The sequence below is a fragment of the Procambarus clarkii genome, chromosome 60 (assembly GCF_040958095.1).
Source record: "Procambarus clarkii isolate CNS0578487 chromosome 60, FALCON_Pclarkii_2.0, whole genome shotgun sequence".
NCBI classification, from domain to species: domain Eukaryota; kingdom Metazoa; phylum Arthropoda; class Malacostraca; order Decapoda; family Cambaridae; genus Procambarus; species Procambarus clarkii.
In genome coordinates this window covers 13,255,772-13,279,873 of record NC_091209.1, presented here as the reverse complement: position 1 = coordinate 13,279,873, position 24,102 = coordinate 13,255,772, and the positions used below count along the sequence as shown (strand labels likewise).

General features: G+C 37.9%; 1 protein-coding gene across 4 annotated transcripts; it reads left to right on the top strand.

Annotated features, from left to right (window-relative positions):
- The first annotated feature begins 6,920 nt into the window (after positions 1–6,920).
- On the top strand, positions 6,921–22,662 carry ave (Protein aveugle). 4 transcript variants are annotated; one of them, XM_069307521.1, is made up of 6 exons: positions 8,452–8,664; positions 9,447–9,508; positions 16,368–16,435; positions 19,232–19,281; positions 19,868–19,981; positions 22,030–22,662. In XM_069307521.1, the coding sequence occupies exons 3-6, from the start codon at positions 16,396–16,398 to the stop codon at positions 22,198–22,200; spliced, it is 375 nt and encodes a 124-aa protein (XP_069163622.1). In that variant the 5' UTR covers positions 8,452–8,664; positions 9,447–9,508; positions 16,368–16,395; the 3' UTR covers positions 22,201–22,662. The 4 variants fall into 4 exon arrangements, with proteins under 4 accessions (XP_069163623.1, XP_069163624.1, XP_069163622.1 ...); XM_069307522.1 differs by lacking the exons at positions 8,452–8,664; positions 9,447–9,508 and adding an exon at positions 6,921–7,166; XM_069307523.1 differs by lacking the exon at positions 9,447–9,508 and having other exon boundaries at positions 8,383–8,664.
- The last annotated feature ends 1,440 nt before the right edge of the window (positions 22,663–24,102 follow it).

Here is a 24,102-nt window from a genome sequence, read left to right as displayed (position 1 = left end):
TCTCTCTCTCTCTCTCTCTCGCTCTCACTCTCAGTATTAACTGCCCTCCAAAACCTTCAGTGTATAAATCCCGCCCGCATCTATAGTGTATAACTTCTGCATCTGATGCAAATAACCTTCATTTGCAAAATACATATAACGGAAAGAGTTGGATGTGATGTACGTAGACGGTAACGTGTGTAGACGAAATAAAAGTTTTCCATAATCCCCTTTAGAATGCCCAAAATATCAGAGCGTATATATTTAGGGTGAAGCGGACTCTTGAAATAGAAGCATTTTCATTGTTCCTCGTGTGGTGCCTGTGAGCACCCCTTGCAGCTGTAAAAGGCTTTTAGAGGTCAGGATTTGTATAACAGTCCAAGGCTTTAAAGGTGAAGAATATGTGTATTCTGTATTAAGTATCTTTATCTATAATATAACGTTGGTGCATGTTACACTTTTGATGGATTTATATGCAAAGAATTTTCTAACTAAAGACAATCCAGTAGATGGCCAGAGACAGTCTGCAGATCCCAAAATATATGTCAAGGAATATCAAATAGATTACGTCTGTAATTTAAAAGTTGATACGTTAGGTTTCCCAAACAATTGTACTCCAACAGAAAGTTTAAGACTAGGCTTCGGTGGAGAGCATTTTTTTTATGTTAAATAGACCTCATAATATTCTGAGTCCAAATATACTCGTGTACAACTATATATATATATATATATATATATATATATATATATATATATATATATATATATATATATATATATATATATTATTAAATATGACCGAAAAAGTAAGATTAATAATTCTAACACGAATTTTCTCAATCTTTCGTACATTATGCTTCACTGTTGGAGGTAAATCAAAAATCACTTCTCCAAAATTCATTTTTATTTCTAGTCTGACGCGACACGGGCGCGTTTCGTAAAACTTATTACATTTTCAAAGACTTCACAAATACACAACTGATTAGAACTTGCGTTTCCCTGATTTTATATCTACATTTGAGTGAGGTGGGAAGGGTGATGTGGCATTACATTTGAGTGAGGTGGGAAGGATGATGTGGCATTAACACAAGACAGAACACTAGAGGATATTAATAGGGTATTAAAAGTATCAACACAAGACAGAACACGAAACAATGGGTATTGAATAGAAGTGTTTGTAGAAAGCCTATTGGTCCATATTTCTTGATGCTTCTATATTGGAGCGGAGTCTTGAGGTGGGTAGAATATAGTTGTGCAATAATTGGCTGTTGATTGCTGGTGTTGACTTCTTGATGTGTAGTGCCTCGCAAACGTCAAGCCGCCTGCTGTCGCTGTATCTATCGATGATTTCTGTGTTGTTTACTAGGATTTCTCTGGCGATGGTTTGGTTATGGGAAGAGATTATATGTTCCTTAATGGAGCCCTGTTGTTTATGCATCGTTAAACGCCTAGAAAGAGATGTTGTTGTCTTGCCTATATACTGGGTTTTTTGGAGCTTACAGTCCCCAAGTGGGCATTTGAAGGCATAGACGACGTTAGTCTCTTTTAAAGCGTTCTGTTTCGTGTCTGGAGAGTTTCTCATGAGTAGGCTGGCCGTTTTTTCTGGTTTTATAGTAAATCGTCAGTTGTATCCTCTGATTTTTGTCTGTAGGGATAACGTTTCTATTAACAATATCTTTCAGGACCCTTTCCTCTGTTTTATGAGCTGTGGAAAAGAAGTTCCTGTAAAATAGTCTAATAGGGGGTATAGGTGTTGTGTTAGTTGTCTCTTCGGAGGTTGCATGGCTTTTCACTTTCCTTCTTATGATGTCTTCGATGAAACCATTGGAGAAGCCGTTATTGACTAGAACCTGCCTTACCCTACAGAGTTCTTCGTCGACTTGCTTCCATTCTGAGCTGTGGCTGAGAGCACGGTCGACGTATGCGTTAACAACACTCCTCTTGTACCTGTCAGGGCAGTCGCTGTTGGCATTTAGGCACATTCCTATGTTTGTTTCCTTTGTGTAGACTGCAGTGTGGAAACCTCCGCCCTTTTCCATGACTGTTACATCTAGAAAAGGCAGCTTCCCATCCTTTTCCGTCTCGTAAGTGAAACGCAGCACGGAACTCTGCTCAAATGCCTCCTTCAGCTCCTGCAGATGTCTGACATCAGGTACCTGTGTAAAAATGTCGTCAACATACCTGCAGTATATGGCCGGTTTCAAGTTCATGTCGACTAAGACTTTTTGCTCGATGGTACCCATGTAGAAGTTTGCAAACAGGACACCTAGGGGAGAACCCATGGCGACCCCATCTACTTGCTTATACATGTGCCCATCCGGGCTCAAGAAGGGTGCCTCTTTAGTACAAGCTTGGAGTAGTTTCCTCAGAATACTTTCTGGCATGTCAAGAGGAGTACAGGCTGGATCACGATACACTCTGTCGGCTATCATTCCGATTGTCTCGTCCACAGGTACATTGGTAAACAGCGATTCTACGTCCAACGAGGCTCTTATCCCTGTGGCCCGTGCGCCCCGCAGTAAGTCCACAAATTCCTTTGGAGACTTCAGGCTGAAGGCGCAAGGAACATAAGGAGTCAGCAGGCCGTTGAGTCGCTTCGCCAATCTGTACGTGGGTGTGGGTATCTGGCTAATGATTGGCCGAAGTGGGTTTCCAGGCTTGTGCGTCTTGACATTTCCATACGCATATCCAGGTTTATATTCCCCAATGATCTTTGGCAGGTGGAGTCCGGATTTCTTGGCGTTCACAGTTTCGATCAGTTTGTTGACCTTTGCTTTTAATTCGGCTGTAGTGTCCTTCGTTACCCTTTGGAACTTAGTTTGGTCAGAGAGTATGATGTTCATTTTCGCCAGATATTCGTCTTTTTTAAGAATGACATATATTGGCGACTTGTCACCTCTCCTGACAACTATCTCCTTGTTCTCACGAAGGCTTTTAGCTGCCGCTCTAAGCTCGGGGGACAGTATGGTGCTTCTGTAGTTGCCTCGATTCTTTCCTCCTTCTGCAATAAGTTCTGCTTGTAAGGTATCTTTGGTAGTGACCTTCTTTTGTGTCTCGAGGTCGAATATGTCGTCCAACAGAATTTCCAACTCCACTTTCCGGGCCATTTCACTCGGTCTGGACATAACATGACAGTTTATGCCCAGATTTAGGAGAGTGACTTGGTCCTCAGTGAGGTTAATTCCTGCAAGGTTCAGGAAGCCATCTCTTGGTCGTGGAATTGCCATAGGTCCTCCATATAATGTTGTTAGTTTCTTGATAATCCTTGTTTCAGTGCTGAGGTGATGTTGGTCTGTGAGGATGTCGAGGTGTTGTTCAATGCGGGTACGGATACTATGGTCGATGTTGCTATTTCTCCACTCGTTTGTAGCATGAAGTAGTTGCGTTTTGTTGTCTTTGATTTCATTCTCTGCCTTGTATATCTGATCACGAATCAGATCCTGGCGATATTTTATCGTGAAGGCTTGATTCCTTGCTGCTGGGTCGTGCACTTTAACATTAGTATATTTTGGTAGCAGTCTTTCCTGTAGACATATATTATTAAATATGACCGAAAAAGTAAGATTAATAATTCTAACACGAATTTTCTCAATCTTTCGTACATTATGCTTCACTGTTGGAGGTAAATCAAAAATCACTTCTCCAAAATTCATTTTTATTTCTAGTCTGACGCGACACGGGCGCGTTTCGTAAAACTTATTACATTTTCAAAGACTTCACAAATACACAACTGATTAGAACTTGCGTTTCCCTGATTTTATATCTACATTTGAGTGAGGTGGGAAGGGTGATGTGGCATTACATTTGAGTGAGGTGGGAAGGATGATGTGGCATTAACACAAGACAGAACACTAGAGGATATTAATAGGGTATTAAAAGTATGGTTTGGTTTCATCGAAGACATCATAAGAAGGAAAGTGAAAAGCCATGCAACCTCCGAAGAGACAACTAACACAACACCTATACCCCCTATTAGACTATTTTACAGGAACTTCTTTTCCACAGCTCATAAAACAGAGGAAAGGGTCCTGAAAGATATTGTTAATAGAAACGTTATCCCTACAGACAAAAATCAGAGGATACAACTGACGATTTACTATAAAACCAGAAAAACGGCCAGCCTACTCATGAGAAACTCTCCAGACACGAAACAGAACGCTTTAAAAGAGACTAACGTCGTCTATGCCTTCAAATGCCCACTTGGGGACTGTAAGCTCCAAAAAACCCAGTATATAGGCAAGACAACAACATCTCTTTCTAGGCGTTTAACGATGCATAAACAACAGGGCTCCATTAAGGAACATATAATCTCTTCCCATAACCAAACCATCGCCAGAGAAATCCTAGTAAACAACACAGAAATCATCGATAGATACAGCGACAGCAGGCGGCTTGACGTTTGCGAGGCACTACACATCAAGAAGTCAACACCAGCAATCAACAGCCAATTATTGCACAACTATATTCTACCCACCTCAAGACTCCGCTCCAATATAGAAGCATCAAGAAATATGGACCAATAGGCTTTCTACAAACACTTCTATTCAATACCCATTGTTTCGTGTTCTGTCTTGTGTTGATACTTTTAATACCCTATTAATATCCTCTAGTGTTCTGTCTTGTGTTAATGCCACATCATCCTTCCCACCTCACTCAAATGTAATGCCACATCACCCTTCCCACCTCACTCAAATGTAGATATAAAATCAGGGAAACGCAAGTTCTAATCAGTTGTGTATTTGTGAAGTCTTTGAAAATGTAATAAGTTTTACGAAACGCGCCCGTGTCGCGTCAGACTAGAAATAAAAATGAATTTTGGAGAAGTGATTTTTTATTTACCTCCAACAGTGAAGCATAATGTACGAAAGATTGAGAAAATTCGTGTTAGAATTATTAATCTTACTTTTTCGGTCATATTTAATAATATATGTCTACAGGAAAGACTGCTACCAAAATATACTAATATATATATATATATATATACTTATACACATTAAAGCTCTATAAAAGTTTATTTTACATTTAAGTTGAGACCTTAATAGTTGGGGGATTTTGTGAAACAAAAATAACTGGTTTAAATGACTTGTCATTCTCCTCTCGCCCTGCCTGGGAGTCTTACTCTGGTCCATTTGGTTGTGAGCCAAGTGCACTACTAACACTGATTTGATTAACATAATTAAGTACATTTGGTTATTTAATTTGTGATTATTACTATTATCATCAAAAGTTAGATAAAGTTACGGAAATTGAGGCTATTCCCTATTAATCCTAGTTGTGCAGTTGTGACGTATTATGTACGGCACACACACACACACGCGCACGCATTCACTTCCTTATGCATTCTGATGGAATGCATTAGGAAGTGATGTGGTGGAGGCTGACTCTATACAGTTTCAAATGTAGATAGATAAATGTAGATATGATTCCTGAGTCCAATAGGCTCAGGAATCTGTACACCAGTTGAGAGGCGGGACCAAAGAGCCGAAGCTCAACCCCCGCAAGCACAACTAGGTGAGTAAAAACACACACGCAGGTGGGGTCAAAGGCAGAAAGGCGGGGTCCAAAAGCTAATAGCTCGATTCTGCAGAAACAAATACAAACAAATAAATAGTAAATACACTGAATAAATAGTTTAGTTATTCTTAATGGACGCGGGCTCTTTTTTTTGTTATTGTACTTCAAACAATACAGAAATTTCACCAGCCTGTAATAGGTCAACCTGTAATACTGAGATCAATCCCGGGAAGGAAATAGTTATGCAGGGGCAAGATTAGTTTAATTGTTACGTGGAAATACATTACAATAGATTAGTGTATCTGTCAGAAATGCTAAATATAGATTGGTGTGTCTGTCGTATGCTAAATAACATATAGATAAATATAATAAAACCATCAAAATAGGAATTTCCAAAAGAAGTTACTAATATCTTAGATACTCCTAAATAGCCATTGTTTACAGATACATGAACCAAACTAAACCCCCATTGTGTAAACGTCTGAATACCCAGCTCTACGTATTTTAACCATTGTTGTGACTTTGTATTGTATACTATATAAAAGGCTTTTATACGCATTTGTCGTTAAGTGAAGCAATAACATAAATTGCCATATTCTTATATGATCTTTTCTCTGGTGTTCTTTACTTGTGAAATTACATTCAACCCAAGTTATATACTATTGACACTAAATTTATTGATTGAACTTAAAATAGTGCAAATATTTTGTTTCGTAATTGGATTATATTTAACTATTGATTAATTTAATTAACTAGGGTTCTTGGTTGTACAGTCTGGTACGTTCTCAACTCACAATCGCAACCCGTCCTTAGACCAAGTCTATTCCATCTAGCGGTCAACCCCCAAAGACGCATTCATAAATTTTGACATTCTTTTCATTCAAAACAGAACTTTTCTCAAAAATAAATTAATATTGTTATGTATTAGCATATTGTGCATATTTAGGCACTGGTTAGGTTAGGTTAGGTTAGGTGTTTAGGTTCAATTGGCGATTATTTGTATTTGTAGTACGTGGGTGAATCATTTACAGCGTTGTGGATCGAACAATAGTCGTCAGCGAAACACTTGTTCCGGAAGTGTTCGGACGTCATCAGTTGTGAGTCGTGTGTAAACCGTTTTTCGTTCATAAACCAGCCCGTCCTCCAAACAAAGATCCAAAAGTGATTCCATGTACCCGCCAAACCCCCTGTTTATGAATGAAAAACGGTTTACACACGACTCACGACTGATTCCGTTCGAACACTTCCAGAACAAGTGCTTCACTGACGAATTTTGTTCGAACCACAACGCTGTAAATGCTTCACCCCACGTACTACAAATACAAATAATCGCCAACAGAACCTAAACACCTAACCTAACCTATGCCTATATATGCACAATATGCTAATATATTATAATATTAATTTATATTTGAGAAAATTCCTGTTTTGAATGAACAGCATGTAAAAATTTATGAATGCGTCTGTGGGGTCGACCTCTGGATGTAATGGACTTGAGTCGAGGACGGGTTGCATAAACAGGGAGTTTGGCGGGTGCATAGAATAGACTTTGGCCTTTGTTTATGAGGACGGACTGCACAATCGAGAATTCCAGGTTCGAATTTCGGGCGGAACTGAAATGGTTGGGTGTGTTTCCAATCACCTAATTCATCTGTCCACCCAGCAGTAAATAGGTACCCAGGATTTTTTTTATTTTTTTTTATTTTTATTTTTTTTTATTTTTATTTTTTTTTTTATTTTTATTTCTTTTATTATTTTCTACCACAGACGTGGCCACACATTTACCCAGGATTGTGGGGTTGCATCTTGGGGAGTCAGTAATTTGACCTTGGTGGCCCCCCCCCCCACCAAGGTCAAAATTACTGACTTTGATATAAGCTTAACATATACTGTATGTATAATCTGGCTGCCTGTCCTTCCCCCCCCCCCCCTCCGACAAAAGGAATTATTATTATTAGTAATAATTATGTATATTTTGTTTGTGCTATAAATGCCACCACGGGACCCTTGGCCCTGCCCCGTGTAAATAAACAATCGTCAACACTCTCTAACCCAGGGGATGTATTTCCATCAAACTGTCATAAAAGATTTTTGGCGAGGTGATTCATAAGTAACCTTTAGCATTTACAAATGGGGGTGACAAGCCGCCGGCTTCCTGTCCTCGTCGATGCCACTAGAGAAATACGGGTCCTAAGGTAAATTTCAGGTACTTTGAACAAATGTAGTACAAAAGTTTATAATCACATGGTTACAAAGTTGGTTATTGAGCGTAGCATTAATTTTGGGGTGTCAGTAGTACAGTTGCTACGTTTTCGACTCAAATTGCAGAGGATCCTGGGATGTATCCCTGGACGGGACAAAAATGGGACGATGGATCCCCGGACGGGACAAAAATGGGACATTGAACAAAAACAACACAAGAACAGAGAAGGATTCATATGTAACATATAGATACAGTGCCTAAAGCCATTAATACTCAAGAACGTTTCGGCACTGATTACTTCATTATATCTGGGCCTACAGACACCAGCACCTCAGTCATGTCTTGCGGAGCTGAGTACAGTCGAGGATAACAAGGAGTCACTCGCAGTTAATGTGTCAACTTCGTATTCATAAAATCGTTGGAGTGCAAGGATTATGGCAAACAAATCTGTGTGAAGAGTGGAGGCGCAGTTGTTAATAGGAGCACCATACTCATAGGAACAGGAGCCATCTCCCGCTGTCACAGCAACTGCACTAATGGCTGCGCCATTAAATGGAGCAAGGAGTCTTCAGTGTAAATAACTTGGGAGAGGGAGCGCTCTCTCACCGCAGCGTTAATTTGGCGTAACTCATTGTTCTTAGCTTCCTGTCGAAGCTTGGCTTGTTCTTTAATCAGCTTATTGGGTGGGAAAGAGAAAATAGTAGTTTGGAAAAGGATGATCTATGCATTCATGCAATTTTTAAATAGAAAAATAAAAAATCTAAACAATCCGACATCTATTGGATTATGAAGTGGAACCGACATGAAGGGAAAGCGGGCTGAGGCTGACCAGGTGACATCTGGTAAACACAAGTAAAGCGACAGCAACAACACACGGAAGTGGTCGTGGTCGTTCCTTCATCCCGTCGCTGCCTTTCATTCCAACAATAACCACTATCACGCAAATTGCTTCTGTCGTAAAAGAGGAGGTGTGTACAAATTAAAATTTTCCAAGATGGTGAGTTTATTGGGTATTGTCACTTATACAGTGAGGACTCTAGTCTAGCCTTGACGCCGAGCAGACGTCTTATCTCGTCTGCTCTTCCTGGGGACAGCCTGACAACGTGCATATTCTTCAGATTTAACGTATTGTATAATAAAAAAATGATTGTTTTCTCATATATTAGTTCTGTTTGTGATTAAGGGCAGGTTAGGTTTTAGGTCTCCTGGCAATTCAGCAGTCTCCGTGGTGTAGTGGTAAGACACTCGCCTGGCGTTCCGCGAGCGCTAAGTCATGGGTTCGTATCCTGGCCGGGGAGGATTTACTGGGCGCAATTCCTTAACTGTAGCCTCTGTTTAACACAACAGTAAAATGTGTACTTGGATGAAAAAACGATTCTTCGCGGCAGGGAATCGTATTCCAGGGACCCTTAGGATTAAGGACTTGCCCGAAACGCTACGCGTACTAGTGGCGGTACAAGAATGTAACAACTCTTGTATAAAAAAAAAAAAAAAAATTATTTTCTTTTGATGTATATAGGTGGGTGAAGCATTTACAGAGTTGGGGTTCGAACAGATGTCATCAGCAAAACACCGTTCGAGAAATGTATGACTGTCATCGGTTGTGAGTCCCATGTAAAGTGTTTTCCACTCGGCACAGTTTGGCAGCTGGATTAATGAGCATTTAACCTGGTGTTGATGAAAATGGCTGTGATGGTCTGCTTTCAGCCTCTGATACTGCTTTTGAGTTCAATAGTTTCTTCTCTTCCAGTGGGTCATCCCTTGCAAATGATATTCCATCTTCCAGTACTAATATTCAGGACTATCTTACAGGTAACTATCCACAGTCTCTGTACCTAATGCCTACTAATTCCACTGATGTTACTGACATAATCCTTTCCCTTAAAACCAAGTCTAGTGCCCTTGAGGAGATACCAACTCTAATTTACAAAAAAGCCTCCAGATCTTTAGCTCCTGCTATTGCATTGCTCTTCAACAAGTCACTTGAACTCCAAATCTTTCCAGATATTCTAAAAAAAAGGGAGAGTAACCCCTGTCCACAAATGTGGTTATCCCACTGATGTCAACAACTTCAGACATATCAATTCTGCCAAACTTGTCAAAAATATTTGAAAAACTAATATACAAGTAGCTTTACTCTTATCTAATCAAACTCAATATACTTAGCTCTTGTCAATATGGCTTCAGACCCCAAAAAAGCACTAACGTTGCACTTATTAGTATGATTAACTTGATACATGCAGCTCTTGATAAAAATGAGTTCCCTGTTGGGTTATTTGTGGACCTGCAAAAGGCTTTTGACACTGTCAACCACTAAAACCTTCTTCTTAAATTACAACATTATGGAGTCAGAGGTCATTCCATGCAATACCATAAGTCTTACCCTACTGACAGGCTCCAGTATGTTTCTGTGAATAATTCTATTTCTTCCTCCCTACCCTTCAACATTGGTGTTCCCCAGGGCAACATACTTGGCCCTCTCCTCTCTCTCATCTACATTAATGACCTTCCAAATGCCTCCCAACATCTCAAACCAATTCTATTTGCTGACGACACGACCTTCATTTACTCCAGTCTTGACCCCCCTTGCTCTAAATGTCACAGTGAATACTGAGCTAAATAAAGTCCACCACTGCCTAATTGCCAACAAACTCACCCTCAATATTGACAAAACTATCTATACTTTGTTTGGCACTAAATCCTCAAATCAAATAAATCTCAGGATAAACAATGCCCAAATTTGTAACAAAGTAGATGGCAAATTCCTTGGCGTTCTCATTGACCGCAAGCTGAATTTCCAGGGACACATTTTAAATATATCAAAAAAGTTTCAAAAACTGTTGACATTCTTTCTAAGATCAGATATTAGGTACCTTGCCCTGCCCTGGTGACACTATTACTCTCTCATCTATCCTTATCTCAACTATGGTATTTATGCTTGGGGTTCTACTACCCAAAATCATTTACGTCCTCTAATTACTCGACACAAAGCTGCTATTAGGACAATATCTAACTCTGGCCCCAGACATCACTCAGTACCCTTACTCAAATCTCTGAATATGTTAGATATTAAGTCGCTGCACATCCTCTCATGTGTATTTTATATATATAAAATGCTGAATTGTAATGTGATTCCAGACCTTAAGAGCTTCCTAGAAGGTTGTAACAGATCCCATGAGCACCACACCAGAAACAAATACCTATTTGATATTCCAAGAGTACGACTTAATCAAACTAGAAATGCTTTACAAATCAAGGGACCCAAAATGTGGAATGACCTTCCAAATTATGTTAAAGACTACCTCTCCCAACCAGTTTAAGATTAAAACTAAGTACTACCTAATTAACTCCATGTAACCTACCTCACCTCCAAAATGTCAACCCATGTCTACTATTTTAAACAATGCTGTTTGTTGACCAAATTGTATTTTTACTTTTATTCTGCCATGTTTTTCCCCCCTTTTTTTAAAAAAAATTTTCTCAACACAATTTATACTTTAATCTCAATTAGTATTATGTTTTAGTCTGTTTTTCCTGCCCGAAACACTTTACGTAATAGTGGCTTTAGGCATTGTATATACTAGCTCTATCTATAAATCCATCAACTTTTTGTATCTCACCTTGTATGTATGTATGTACTTTGCCTTAATAAATATTTAAATTTTAATTTTGAATTTGAATTTGAATTTTGCCCATTAGGGCTCGATACTGCCATCTGGCATTCTTCTTTAACTGCACCATTATCCTCTATTTTAAGAATGGCTCTTTGGGTGGAAGGTTTTGTCCGGAGCTGGCTAGGTCAGGAGGTGCATTGTGTTGGCTGGTCCTTGGAGTCCTTGGAGCATAGTGGGCATCTGCCTCTTGCCTCAAAGGAGGTTCTGTTGGACACTCCTGAATTTTATGCCCACCTGTGCTTGAGTTTATAAGAGGCCATACCGATTTTGCTGTCAGACTTCAACTGTGCTGAGCTGTCCTGTGTTTGTAGGACACTTGACACATTTGTTGTCTGAAGGTCACTGGGTGTCAAGATACTTCCAGTTAGTTCTCTGGGTTGGGCAGGGGTGTGGTCGGCACTCTCCAGCACAGGTCACCAGGTACTGACCTGAGTGTATACCAGCTGCAAGGTAATGTTGTAAGTGAACAATGTATACTCTTGGCTTAGTTTTCCTCAATGCCAGAATTACTGGATACATATTGTCCTGTGCTGTGGCTATCCCTAACCCTTAATAACTTATCCTGAGAGTGAGCATATCATTGAAGCAGTAGTATTGAAAAAGATCCTCGGTCAATGACCTCGCATACATTGGAGTACAGTATGTATAGAGAACAAAATCTTTTATTTAGGTTTAGTTAGTATAGTTTAGTTTGAAGAATACATAGAATGACATGTTTTGGTCCCTTTTTAAACCTTACTAACCATAGCAGTATAGGGGTCATTCAATGCCAATTCATCAGCTCCCAACCCGACCATCTCAGATTTATATGAAATTTGGTACAATGCTAGAGTACATGAAGTACCATAGTACACATGCAAAATTTTAACCATCAGTTGTGCACAATATTCATACAGCAGGGTTGCCAATGTGAAAAACAAATAAAACATTTTTGCAACTTTGACTGAAACTTTCACAAAGGACTATATGACAATAATATATGCATACCAGATTTCAGTCTTTTTAGATGTGATAGAAAACATAGGCCAACATAGGGTGGGGTCAGCCTATACATCAAAGACACCTTCATCTGCACAGAGCTGCTAAACACCACAAATGATATGGTGGAATTGCTGATATTCTAAATTAAAAATCATAAATGTGGTGATTGTCCTTATACTGTATATGATTCACCAGATGCAATTCCTCAGCAGTTTAAAGACCAACTTAAAAAATAGAATACTGTCTAGAAAACCTCACAAACCCTGCTCCAAATATCATTTTGTTTAACGACCTCCACTTACGGCACCTAAAATAGGAAAATGTGGTAAATAGTTATATCAGAGAGAGTCCTAGGAATCTGTTTAAGTGAACTGTCACACAGATAACCTCTTGCAAATGTGGGATAGATTTGCCTTAAACCAGCAAATAGTAGAACCAACTGAGAAAGAAAACACCTTAGACCTTATTTTTACAAACAATAATGAACTGATTAGAGACAATGATTACAAATACATGTTACTCAGATAACAACCTAATTGAAGTTCAGACATGCATGAGAAATATACCTATATAATCAGCCTCAAATCCAAGAGGAGGGGAATTCGGCAAATTCATTTTCAATAACAAACAGGTTAACTGGGAGCAAATGAATCAAGCCTTCAGAGAAATATACTGGAAAAGACAGCAAGATAACACAAACTTCAATCAGTACCTTGAGAGAATAGGCACAATAACACTATAAATATGTTCAAGTCACATGCCACTAAGGAGAGGGAAGGGGAAGGAACTGTTAATGTAAAGCACCAAACCATAATGATATATGGAAAAGAGGAGCTGGATAATAAACGAGTCGTATAACAGTAACGAGAGAGATTATAGTGGTAGCGGATAAAGATAGATAACGACTGTTGCTAGTCGGTGACTTCAACTCCAAATCCATTGACTGAGAGACATATGAAGCCAGAACAGAGGACTTTTTGGACCTGTAGATTTGTGAAGCTTATCCTGGAAATGTGCATGTATCAACACATTATACAAGCTACGAGGATGAGGGAAGGGGATGTTCCCTCAATGCTGGATTTGATATTTACGAGGAAAGAGTAGGAGATATTTGGCATTCAGTACCTTCCTCCCTTGGGTAAAAGTGACCATGTCTTTTTGGGAATAAAGTATGCAATGCATTATAATCTGGAAGAAAATGAGGATGTTGAAGCAGTTGAAAAACCTGATTTCAGGAGAGGACATTATGGGGAACTTAGAAATTTCTTTAAGGAATTTGACGGGTAAGACTTGCTGTTAGGCAAAGACGTAAATAAGATGTATGTCAAGTTTTGTGAAATATATGATAAAGGCACAAACAAATTTATACTAAAGCAGAAATGCAGAACTAGGAAACAGGATTTGTTCAGTAGAAATTGCAAGATGGCCAGAGACCAAAAGACTCAAAAGTGGAATCATATAGGAAGAGGCCAAACCCCCAAACATAGCAGTGATATATAAATGTGAGAAACAACTACACATCAGTGAGGAGAGAGGCTGAAAGAATTTGAGAAAGCGATAGCAGACAAATGTAAAACAGAACCAGGCCCATTCTGTAAACTCATCAACAACAAATTGCAAGTGAAGGATAATATTCAGAAGTTGAAAATGGGAAACATATTCAAGGAAAATGAAAAGGAAATGTGTGAAACATGAAACAAAAAGTTCCAAAGTGTGTTTGACCAAAATGAAATCTTCAGAGAACCAGACACACAATAGGAATTCCAGAGAACAATATAGAGCACGTAGAGGTGTCTAGAGACGAAGTGGAAAAAATGCTCAAGAAGCTAAGTAAGAACAAAGCAGTTGGCCCAGATAGTTTCATCATGGGTTCTGAGAAAATGTGCACCTGAGCTCAGCATTCCACTTCAACTGATTTTTTAGGCATTTCTGTGTACAAGAGTCCTAGCAGATGTGTGGAAAAAGGCTAACATAGGTCCAATCTACAAAAGTGGCAGCAGGGAAGACCCCCTCAATTATAGAACTGTATCATTGACTAGTGTAATAGTCAAAATATTGGAAAACAATTAAAACTAAATGGTAGAACACCTGGAGAGAAATGATATACTGTAATATCAGACAGACAGTATGGTTTTCGATCTGGAAGATCCTGCATAACGAATTTATTGTTTCTATGAATGAGCCACTGAGATTTTACAGGAAAGAGATGGCTGGGTTGATTGCATTTATCTGGATCTAAAAAAAGGCTTTCAACAGAGTTCTACATAAGGTTATTCTGGAAATTGGAACATATTGGAGGAGTGACAGGTAGGCTTCTAACATTGATGAAAAACTTTCTAACATAAAAATGAGGGCAGTAATTAGAGGCAATGTATCGGACTGGAGAAATGTCACAAGTGGAGTACCACAGGGTTCTTGCACCGGTAATGTTCATTTCTACATAAGTGATCTACCAGATGGAATACAGAATTATATGAATATGTTTGCTGATGATGCTAAGATAATAGGGAAGATAAGAAACTTAGATGCTTGTCATGGCCTTCAAGAAGACCTGGACAAAATAAGTGTGTGGAGCACCACTTGGCAAATTGAATTGAATGTGAATAAATGCCATGTTATAGAATGTGGAATAGGAGAACATAGACCCCACACAACCTATAAATTATGTGAGAAATCTTTAAAAAATTCTGATAAAGAAAGAGATCTAGGGTTGGTTCTAGATAGAAAACTATCACCTGGGGACCACATAAAGAATGTTGAGCAAGGAGCCTATGCTACACTTTCTAACTTCAGAATTGCTTTTAAATACATGGATAGCGAAATACTAAAGAAATTGTTCACGACTTTTGTTAGGGCAAAGCTAGAATATGCAGCAGTTGTGTGGTGCCCATATCTTAAGAAGCGCATCAGCAAACTGGAAAAAGTGCAAAGACATGCTACTAAGTGGCTCCCAGAACTGAAAGGCAAGAGCTACGAGGAGAGGTTAGAGGCATTAAATACTAGTATGTCAAAACTAGAAGACAAGAAAAAAGAGGTGAAATACAAAGAAAAAATACAATATAGGTATTATTTCCCATGCTGTGGATTCCCAGCTGCTGCTTTAGGATATAAAGCTCTGGCATGTAATAAAAGATGGCCATCGTTGTCAGGAGGGCAGCCAAGTACAGTGCACACGTATTACACCAAAGGCTTAATTGAGGGCTAGTATGCCAACCTTAATGTCACCAATATCTTTTATATAATTGACACCCCTAGTGAGGCTTGAGAGAACCTCCAATACCATTGCTATCAGTCTGATAGAAAACCCTTATTCAGTATCCATGAAAGTGATAGTAATTTAGAAGTGCTATACTGTATTAGTGAACATTACTAGACAGTATATTGACCCACTGTATGGTGAGTATAATTAGTAAGTGCCAGATGTGCTTGTGAAAAGTGGAAAACTAACAGGTATATGTGGAGCAAAATTAAGCTAACATAATTGAATATTTAGTGGCAAGTAAGGGATCCAGTGTGAATATATATTTAGGAAGCGAAATGTGTGGATGTTATTGCATGTATGAGAATAAGGAGTAGCAGGCATTGTATACCTATCTTAAGTGTGCTCGGTTTCATTAAGTGTCGATGACACTAATTTCTATCCTGGTTACCTACATTATCCCAAGAAAGGCTAACTAATCGTAACAGCTAATACAAAGATAATTTACCAGTCTCTTACAGCTACTGGTACACAACCATGGTCCCGTTACTGATATTGTACCACTTTGTATGAAAATTTTCAGGAGTCTCCATAAACAAATTTAATATTTTAACTGCTTCTTGCTCAAAAATTTTCACCATCCATCACTCTATGTACACTGGAGAACAGGAATTGGGCCTAAACAGAGTAATCTAATCTAAGCTTAAAAAATATAAATGTGCAGTTCATGAATAAACAAAATCTAGCAATCACTAAACATGCATTTACAAGTGTATATCCCAAATTTTGGGTTTCATCTGATGTTTTATTTTTTCAGTAAACTCACACACTGTACTGTGCATCTTATGGTGTTTATGATGCAGCTTCCCAGCCAGCAAGCAGCAGGTGATGTAATAACTCCATTTGTTAGTTTTGTGGCTATATTTTTGGACTGCCATTGAAGGCTTGTTTGGCTTTATGATGAGTAGTGTGCTTTATCATGTGTTTGAAGCCCAACTTGCTGGCTACTTAGAAATTAAAAAAAAAATACTGTTTAAGTTTAATTTCTGATATAGGAACTTTTTAATGATCAGAATTGGAACAGAACAGATATCCATGGGCTGGAATGGCACATTCCCTAAATTTATCAGAGGGCCACCATCTCGGGTGGCCTTGATGGGCACAGGAAGCCAATGGATTTTTTCCAGTTCAGTTTGTAACTAAAGCAGTCTTTACATTTATATCTCCAGTTAAAAGGCTTTATTTACTGGGTTTATTAATTTATGGGTGAAAGAGCATCTGTAACACCATAAATGGTTTTATTGAATAGTTCACATACAAAGAGTCAGTCACACAGGATATTGGTGGTGCCAGGCAGTTGGCCTTAGCAATTCAAAAGTAACACCTTTTCAAGTGCTAATTGTTCACACGTTGAGTAGAGGTCAGGTCGCATCAGGGACCTCGCTCTCTGCTAAGCTGATAATTGCAAACAGGTGACTGCGTTGTTTGCATCAAACAAGCCTCTCTCTAGGTGTGGTAGGAAGATAGCCAAAGGCTATCTTGCTGTTAGGCGGAGTATGGCTCCTGGTTCCCCTTTAAATACCCGTGGAATTGTACATCTGGACATTAGGAGAATAGCAATAGATAGATCGCTAGACCAGAGAGAGGTTCCAGCAGCCCAGACTGGTCGTCCCAGACCGGGTGGGGACTCTGTCATCCGTACCATCCCCCCCTCCTCTCTACAAAACCTAGTCTCAGAGACTGGTGACTAAACTGTAAGGTTGACATATATTGTGTTTTCCAACTTGTGTGATTTTCATGGGTCAGCCAGCCGTAGTTGTTCTCAGTTTCTTGTGTGGTGACTCAAATTTGTGTATTAATGTTGTCATTTGAACATCAGGTGATATGGTTGAATAATGATACCTATATGAGTGAATATATAAATGATTAATTTACTTTTTAAATTGTCTTTAATTCTGATCCCTAGATCTTGAATTTTTCTATGGATAATGAAAGGTAGAGTGGAGTGCACTTTGAAGATTGACTTTTTTGTCATATCATATAACCAAAAGTTTTTTGGTTATATGATTTATATTCATACAGTGGTTATGTGATAACATCAGATAATATTGTTGTACCAAGAAATTCCATTCCTTGTCTTTTTAATATATTTAACTTGAATGGATGATAGCAGCACTTTCTACTCTTCTACTTTCCTCCTGGATCTCGTTCTAAACTTTCCGTTTCCCCTGACCAATCTTCCTCACTCCTCCCTTCCACCTCTCTACCTCCCTCACCCTATGAGTTTTCTTCCTTTCATTATTTAATTTTTGACACATTACACATTTCCTGTTGTCTGTCCTACATTGTGGCTTTTTGAGGGAATGCTGAAGCACAAGATTTGTTAGAATTAGTTGATTACTGCTTCCTTAACCACTGCATTGTGCACCTGGTTTTGGCAAAAATGTCTTAATGCAATTGTTAGGGACATATTTTTGTTGTTTTTATAAATATTCAGGTAAAGTTAATGTTAAAATGTTTCCAAACTCAACTACAGTATTTCCATTTCAAAACACAAAGAGTAATGAAAACATTAAAAACATTAAAATATAGCCTAATTAAAAAATTAGCACAATTCTTAGAGCGCCTAAAGGCACTTTGTGCAGTGCAGTGCAACATATAGCCAACACAGGAGCAAGTTAAGAAATGGTGATCGCAAGGAAATCAGATTGACTATAGTATGGAAAGGTTTGGTGTACAAAAACTATAAGGGGGCCAGAATTCTATAAAGCTGAGTTTGAGGTATTAAAGAGTTTCCTGGGATGGGATGATAAGGCATATGTAAACACGGAAGGTATAAGTGTACAGTACAAGTAATGGAAGGGACAAGTGTACAGTACAAGTTTAAGAAGGTATAAGTGTACAGTACAAGTATAAGAAGGTGTAAGTGTACAGAATACAGGTAATGGAAAGTATAAGTGTACAGTACAGGTAAAAGTGTTCTCGAGATGTATTGGGTGTCTAGGCATGAGTGAGTTACATGACAATAGATTACAATGTATAATAATAATAATAATACAGTATTAATAATTTTTATTCAAAAGAATGTGTGTACAAAGAACATAAGAGTAATGTACTATTGTAGGGACAGGAGTTACACATACTAATGAAGCCACTATTATGCAAGGCATTTTGGGCAAATAAATGTACAGTACAGTATATTCAAACTATAACTATTAGAATTTTTTTGGCAACTAGTATGCCATATGAATTATATCGAATAACAATGACCCAATATGGATAGCCATAGGACTAAAGCGCTTTTCAGAAAGAGGGCCATGGTATATACCTATGTATTGTATTAAGACTGACAAAGTCTAGAATAACGATTTGTCTAACTATAACAAATCATTACCTACATTTTGAAATAGAGATAGTGGCAAGGATATTTAATATTTTCAACAAAATATCAAGGAGTGTGAAAAGAGAACAGTACACAACTGCCCCTGGCACTAACAAAACCAAGCCAGGTCAGCAAATAGGTCCAGGTTGGGTGAACATGTGAGCATGTGATGGGGAGACCATCTGTTTGAATAAAACAAAGTTTGTTTATATATCTTGGACATGAACTGAAGTTAATTACAACTAGTTGGCTGAATGCTGTACTTATTTATCAATACTTTGCAAATTTTTTATCTGCAGATAACAAGATACAAGAAATCACTGATGGGTCCCAGCCTGCTAGGCCTAAGGTGAGCATTGGTAGAATTCTTCCATAAATATACTATTAAGTGGCTATAATGTACATGGACCAAATGAATACAAATATACACTTTATATTATTGTATTTTCTTTGTTGTCTGCACCAATTCCTAGCTAAATATATTTATGCATGGAAAATAATGCATGTACTACGTATATTAGTTTCCTCTTGTTCTTAGTTATTAGGTAAAACTGTTTCTTAAATTAATTAATGTATTTAATGATGTAAAGTATATTGGGAGCAAAGTTAATCCCAGATTGACTGCAAATGTAATATAAATATGTGTAGTTCTAAATGTAGCTTGACCCCCCCCCTCTAAATTATTGTAAATCTATTTCCCCCACATTACAAAGAAAGCTTCTGCAAAATCTCAATTTCAACTCTGTGACATGTTAGACATTTACTACATAAGTGATGGACAGCCTGACTTGAAAGCTTAAATTTATATTAATAATTCTGCAGTTGTATGTACTGGAAGTATGAGCCTAGGTTTGTGTTGTGGACACGTATACCACGAGTCGTCAAATGCCTTACCAGGTACAGTACCTTTATGAGGGTAACATTGTATCTTGCAGGGGAAGTTGACTCGTCCAAAGCCTTGCTATTTATGGACAACAGCTGATGTACAGAAATGGTTCAAGCGTCATTGTAGTGAATACTTTCAGCTCTACTCCAATCTTCTTATTAAGGTTTGTAAATGGATTTATCATTGTTACTGTTAATCTCATTTTTAACCCATGTACACAGAGCACATGCTACAGAAAATTAAGAACAATATAAAACGGATTCACAAATCAGGGACAATGAAAACGTAAATGTACTTGGTATTTCCTGTGGGGAAAAAACTCTAGCGCAGTATAATTATACTCTGGAACCTCAAAAATCCAGAAAGTCAATCTGGATCCTTTAAAGATTTTTATAAAAATCCTGATTAATTTTAGTCTGTTTTAGTTTTTTCACAATGTAAATTGTAGAATATATACTTTTTTGCAATTTTAGTATTAACAATGCCGAATTAGTCCCAATTTTTTTCACACATTGAAAATTCATGAAAATTAAAATGCCATTTCCATATTACGAGAATTATTGTAAAATCCATATGTAGCTTTTAAGTTGTTTTTTTTTGTTCTAGTGTTCTGTAATTTTTATTTTACTCTGTACTATTGAATTGATCTTGAACAGAAGCTGAAAAACAGACCTACTGAACACTAGTAAAGAAGGTAGAAATAGCAACATTGTGCACATCGTATGTACATGTTTACACATCGCTGATCCACCCAATGTGTAACCTGAGAAAACCTAGCCTAGGACATTGCACTACGGAAATTGACAACCAGGTGGATCACACCCAGAGAAGGACAGAAAAGGCAGAAGAGGGTTTGCTAGAACAAAATTAACAAAACCCTTTCTTGCAGCAAAGAGCATAAACTTTGCAAACGTGACTACCTGAAACCATACATTGAAAAAAAGAATTCTTTGATTGGAGGATGCAAAAAAAATAGGGGCGAGGACAAAAAGTAAAGAATCCAATCCAATGATGATCAGGTAAGGCAAGTTCCAGCAATAATGAAGAAATAAAAATGGGAACCACATAAAATGCAAACCATATTATAGAAAGTGCAACATAAGACCTGTCGAGCAATCATGTCAGAAGACCTTACTTTTAAAAATACATTTAAGTATCCTTCAAACCACTAGAAAAATTACAGAATGAATAACAAAACTTTTCAAACAAGAGATTCTAAATTAGTGATAGTACTGTATTTCAGTGTTATCTAAAGTGTACTAATGTTCCACACTAAAAAGTCCATAGCTGGAGACCTGAAGAATGTTCAGGTAACTTACTAGTGTACCTGTATCCATTCAATAAACTACTGACTGATCAAAATTATTTGGGACTGCTTAAAATCCCTCGGTGCTCTAGGGAGCACCGAGGCAGGACAGGAACCATAATTTACACTTGGGAAAACTATTATTAGGAACTGGTCCCAAATTGGCACATTGAAGTAATTTCATAGAAAACCAGGAGGCATGACAGAAGGTGCAAAGTAGAACCAATGAAGATTGGCAACACAGTAGGTACTATAAAAGACAATTCCATAAACACTAATGGCCAAAGTCTCTTACACCCTCCCTCAAACTATATGGGGATATATAGTAACTAGCAGACCACTTCTGTTGTTCAAAAGGTAACTTTGCTAAACACATTCAAAGTGTACCTGATCAACTGGACTGTGATTCATGTAAGACTATATTCAGCAACATTTAATAGCCTAGTTGACCAGACCACCAACCAGGAGACCTGGTTCCAGTAGGGATATTGATCCTTGGAAACACATTAAGGTAACATCTCTTGTCTGTATGCTCCCCCCCCCCCCTTACCTCTTATGATGACACCAGATTCTGGTCCTGGTGTTTGTTAGATTTACAAGTTGAAAAGCCTGGTAGTTTGGTGAATATTAGAGAGCTACTGAGAGCATCCCAGAATGCCAAGTTAACTTCCCCCCCCCCCCTTTTTTTTATAAAAAAAAAAGGCTACATATATTTCTTAGTGATATTTAGCACCCTCTAATTATTCCACACATTTGATGCTACGTAGCCTTCCCAGCTTGGTGTCTTGTTTTGATAATTACTTACAAGGTATATTTGTCTATGCATTTTTTTTTAGTTGTAACTAGTACAGTAATTTATCTGCCATTGTACCCCTCTAAATGTGTTCAACATTATGGTCCCACAGCATGACATAACGGGGAAGGCCCTAGTGCGGATGAGTGAAGGGACTCTAATGAGGATGGGTATCAAGCATCCTGAACATGTTGAAGCCATTTGGCGGGAGATCCTCAAACAACGCCTCAAAGCAGATATCCAGGAAATGAAGGAAATTGAAATGAGTGCAATTGTACCCTAAAGGTAACTAAATACCTTAGTTACAATTTCAGATATGTTTAACGTACCTTTTACCTTACACAGACAGTCATCCGTATTTTATAGATATAGAAGATAGACAATGATTAAATCAAGTAATAAAAACTTGACCAGCGGACGAAGACAAAGATGGGGTACATACAGCCCGCCGCCTGCCAAGAATCCGAGCCCTGGCGAAATCGTCATTTTTCACAAAACTCAAAATCAAAACCAGCCATAGAATCGTTTTGAAAATGGTACCATTGTGTTTACCACAGCAATTTACCTTTCTTTCTGTAAAGGCTTTCTTTGCTAATTTTAAATATTAACGCCTATACAGCCATATTTACTGAGATACAGCCACCTCAAATATCAAACCTATCATCGTGTTTTCTCAACAAATTACTAAGGAAAATGAGTTTTAAAAAATGTAATAATAATCAAAATGAGCTAAATAATAAATGGATAATCAAAATAACATTATATCAATATTCCTCATGTATTTAGAGACTACTATGCATGGTGCGTATATGGGCATATGTATGCTACTTATAAAGGCATTTGTATGGTACCTATATTGGCATATGAATGGTACTTATATGGGCATTTATGGTACTTATAAGGGCATATGTATGGTAGTTATAAGGGTATATGTATGATACTTATAAGAACATATGTATTGTTCTTATAAGGGCATAAGTATGGTACCTTTTTGGGCATATGTATGTTACTTATAAGAGCTTTTGTATGGTACCTCAATGGGCATATGTATTGTTCTTATATGGGCATATGTATGACACTTATATGGGATTGAGTATGGTACCTTTATGGGTATGTGTTTGGTACTTATGTACTTACGTACCTCTATGGTACTTACGTACCTTTTACCTTACACAGACAGTCATCCGTATTTTATAGATATAGAAGATAGACAATGATTAAATCAAGTAATAAAAACTTGACCAGCGGACGAAGACAAAGATGGGGTACATACAGCCCGCCGCCTGCCAAGAATCCGAGCCCTGGCGAAATCGTCATTTTTCACAAAACTCAAAATCAAAACCAGCCATAGAATCGTTTTGAAAATGGTACCATTGTGTTTACCACAGCAATTTACCTTTCTTTCTGTAAAGGCTTTCTTTGCTAATTTTAAATATTAACGCCTATACAGCCATATTTACTGAGATACAGCCACCTCAAATATCAAACCTATCATCGTGTTTTCTCAACAAATTACTAAGGAAAATGAGTTTTAAAAAATGTAATAATAATCAAAATGAGCTAAATAATAAATGGATAATCAAAATAACATTATATCAATATTCCTCATGTATTTAGAGACTACTATGCATGGTGCGTATATGGGCATATGTATGCTACTTATAAAGGCATTTGTATGGTACCTATATTGGCATATGAATGGTACTTATATGGGCATTTATGGTACTTATAAGGGCATATGTATGGTAGTTATAAGGGTATATGTATGATACTTATAAGAACATATGTATTGTTCTTATAAGGGCATAAGTATGGTACCTTTTTGGGCATATGTATGTTACTTATAAGAGCTTTTGTATGGTACCTCAATGGGCATATGTATTGTTCTTATATGGGCATATGTATGACACTTATATGGGATTGAGTATGGTACCTTTATGGGTATGTGTTTGGTACTTATGTACTTACGTACCTCTATGGTACTTACGTACCTTTTACCTTACACAGACAGTCATCCGTATTTTATAGATATAGAAGATAGACAATGATTAAATCAAGTAATAAAAACTTGACCAGCGGACGAAGACAAAGATGGGGTACATACAGCCCGCCGCCTGCCAAGAATCCGAGCCCTGGCGAAATCGTCATTTTTCACAAAACTCAAAATCAAAACCAGCCATAGAAT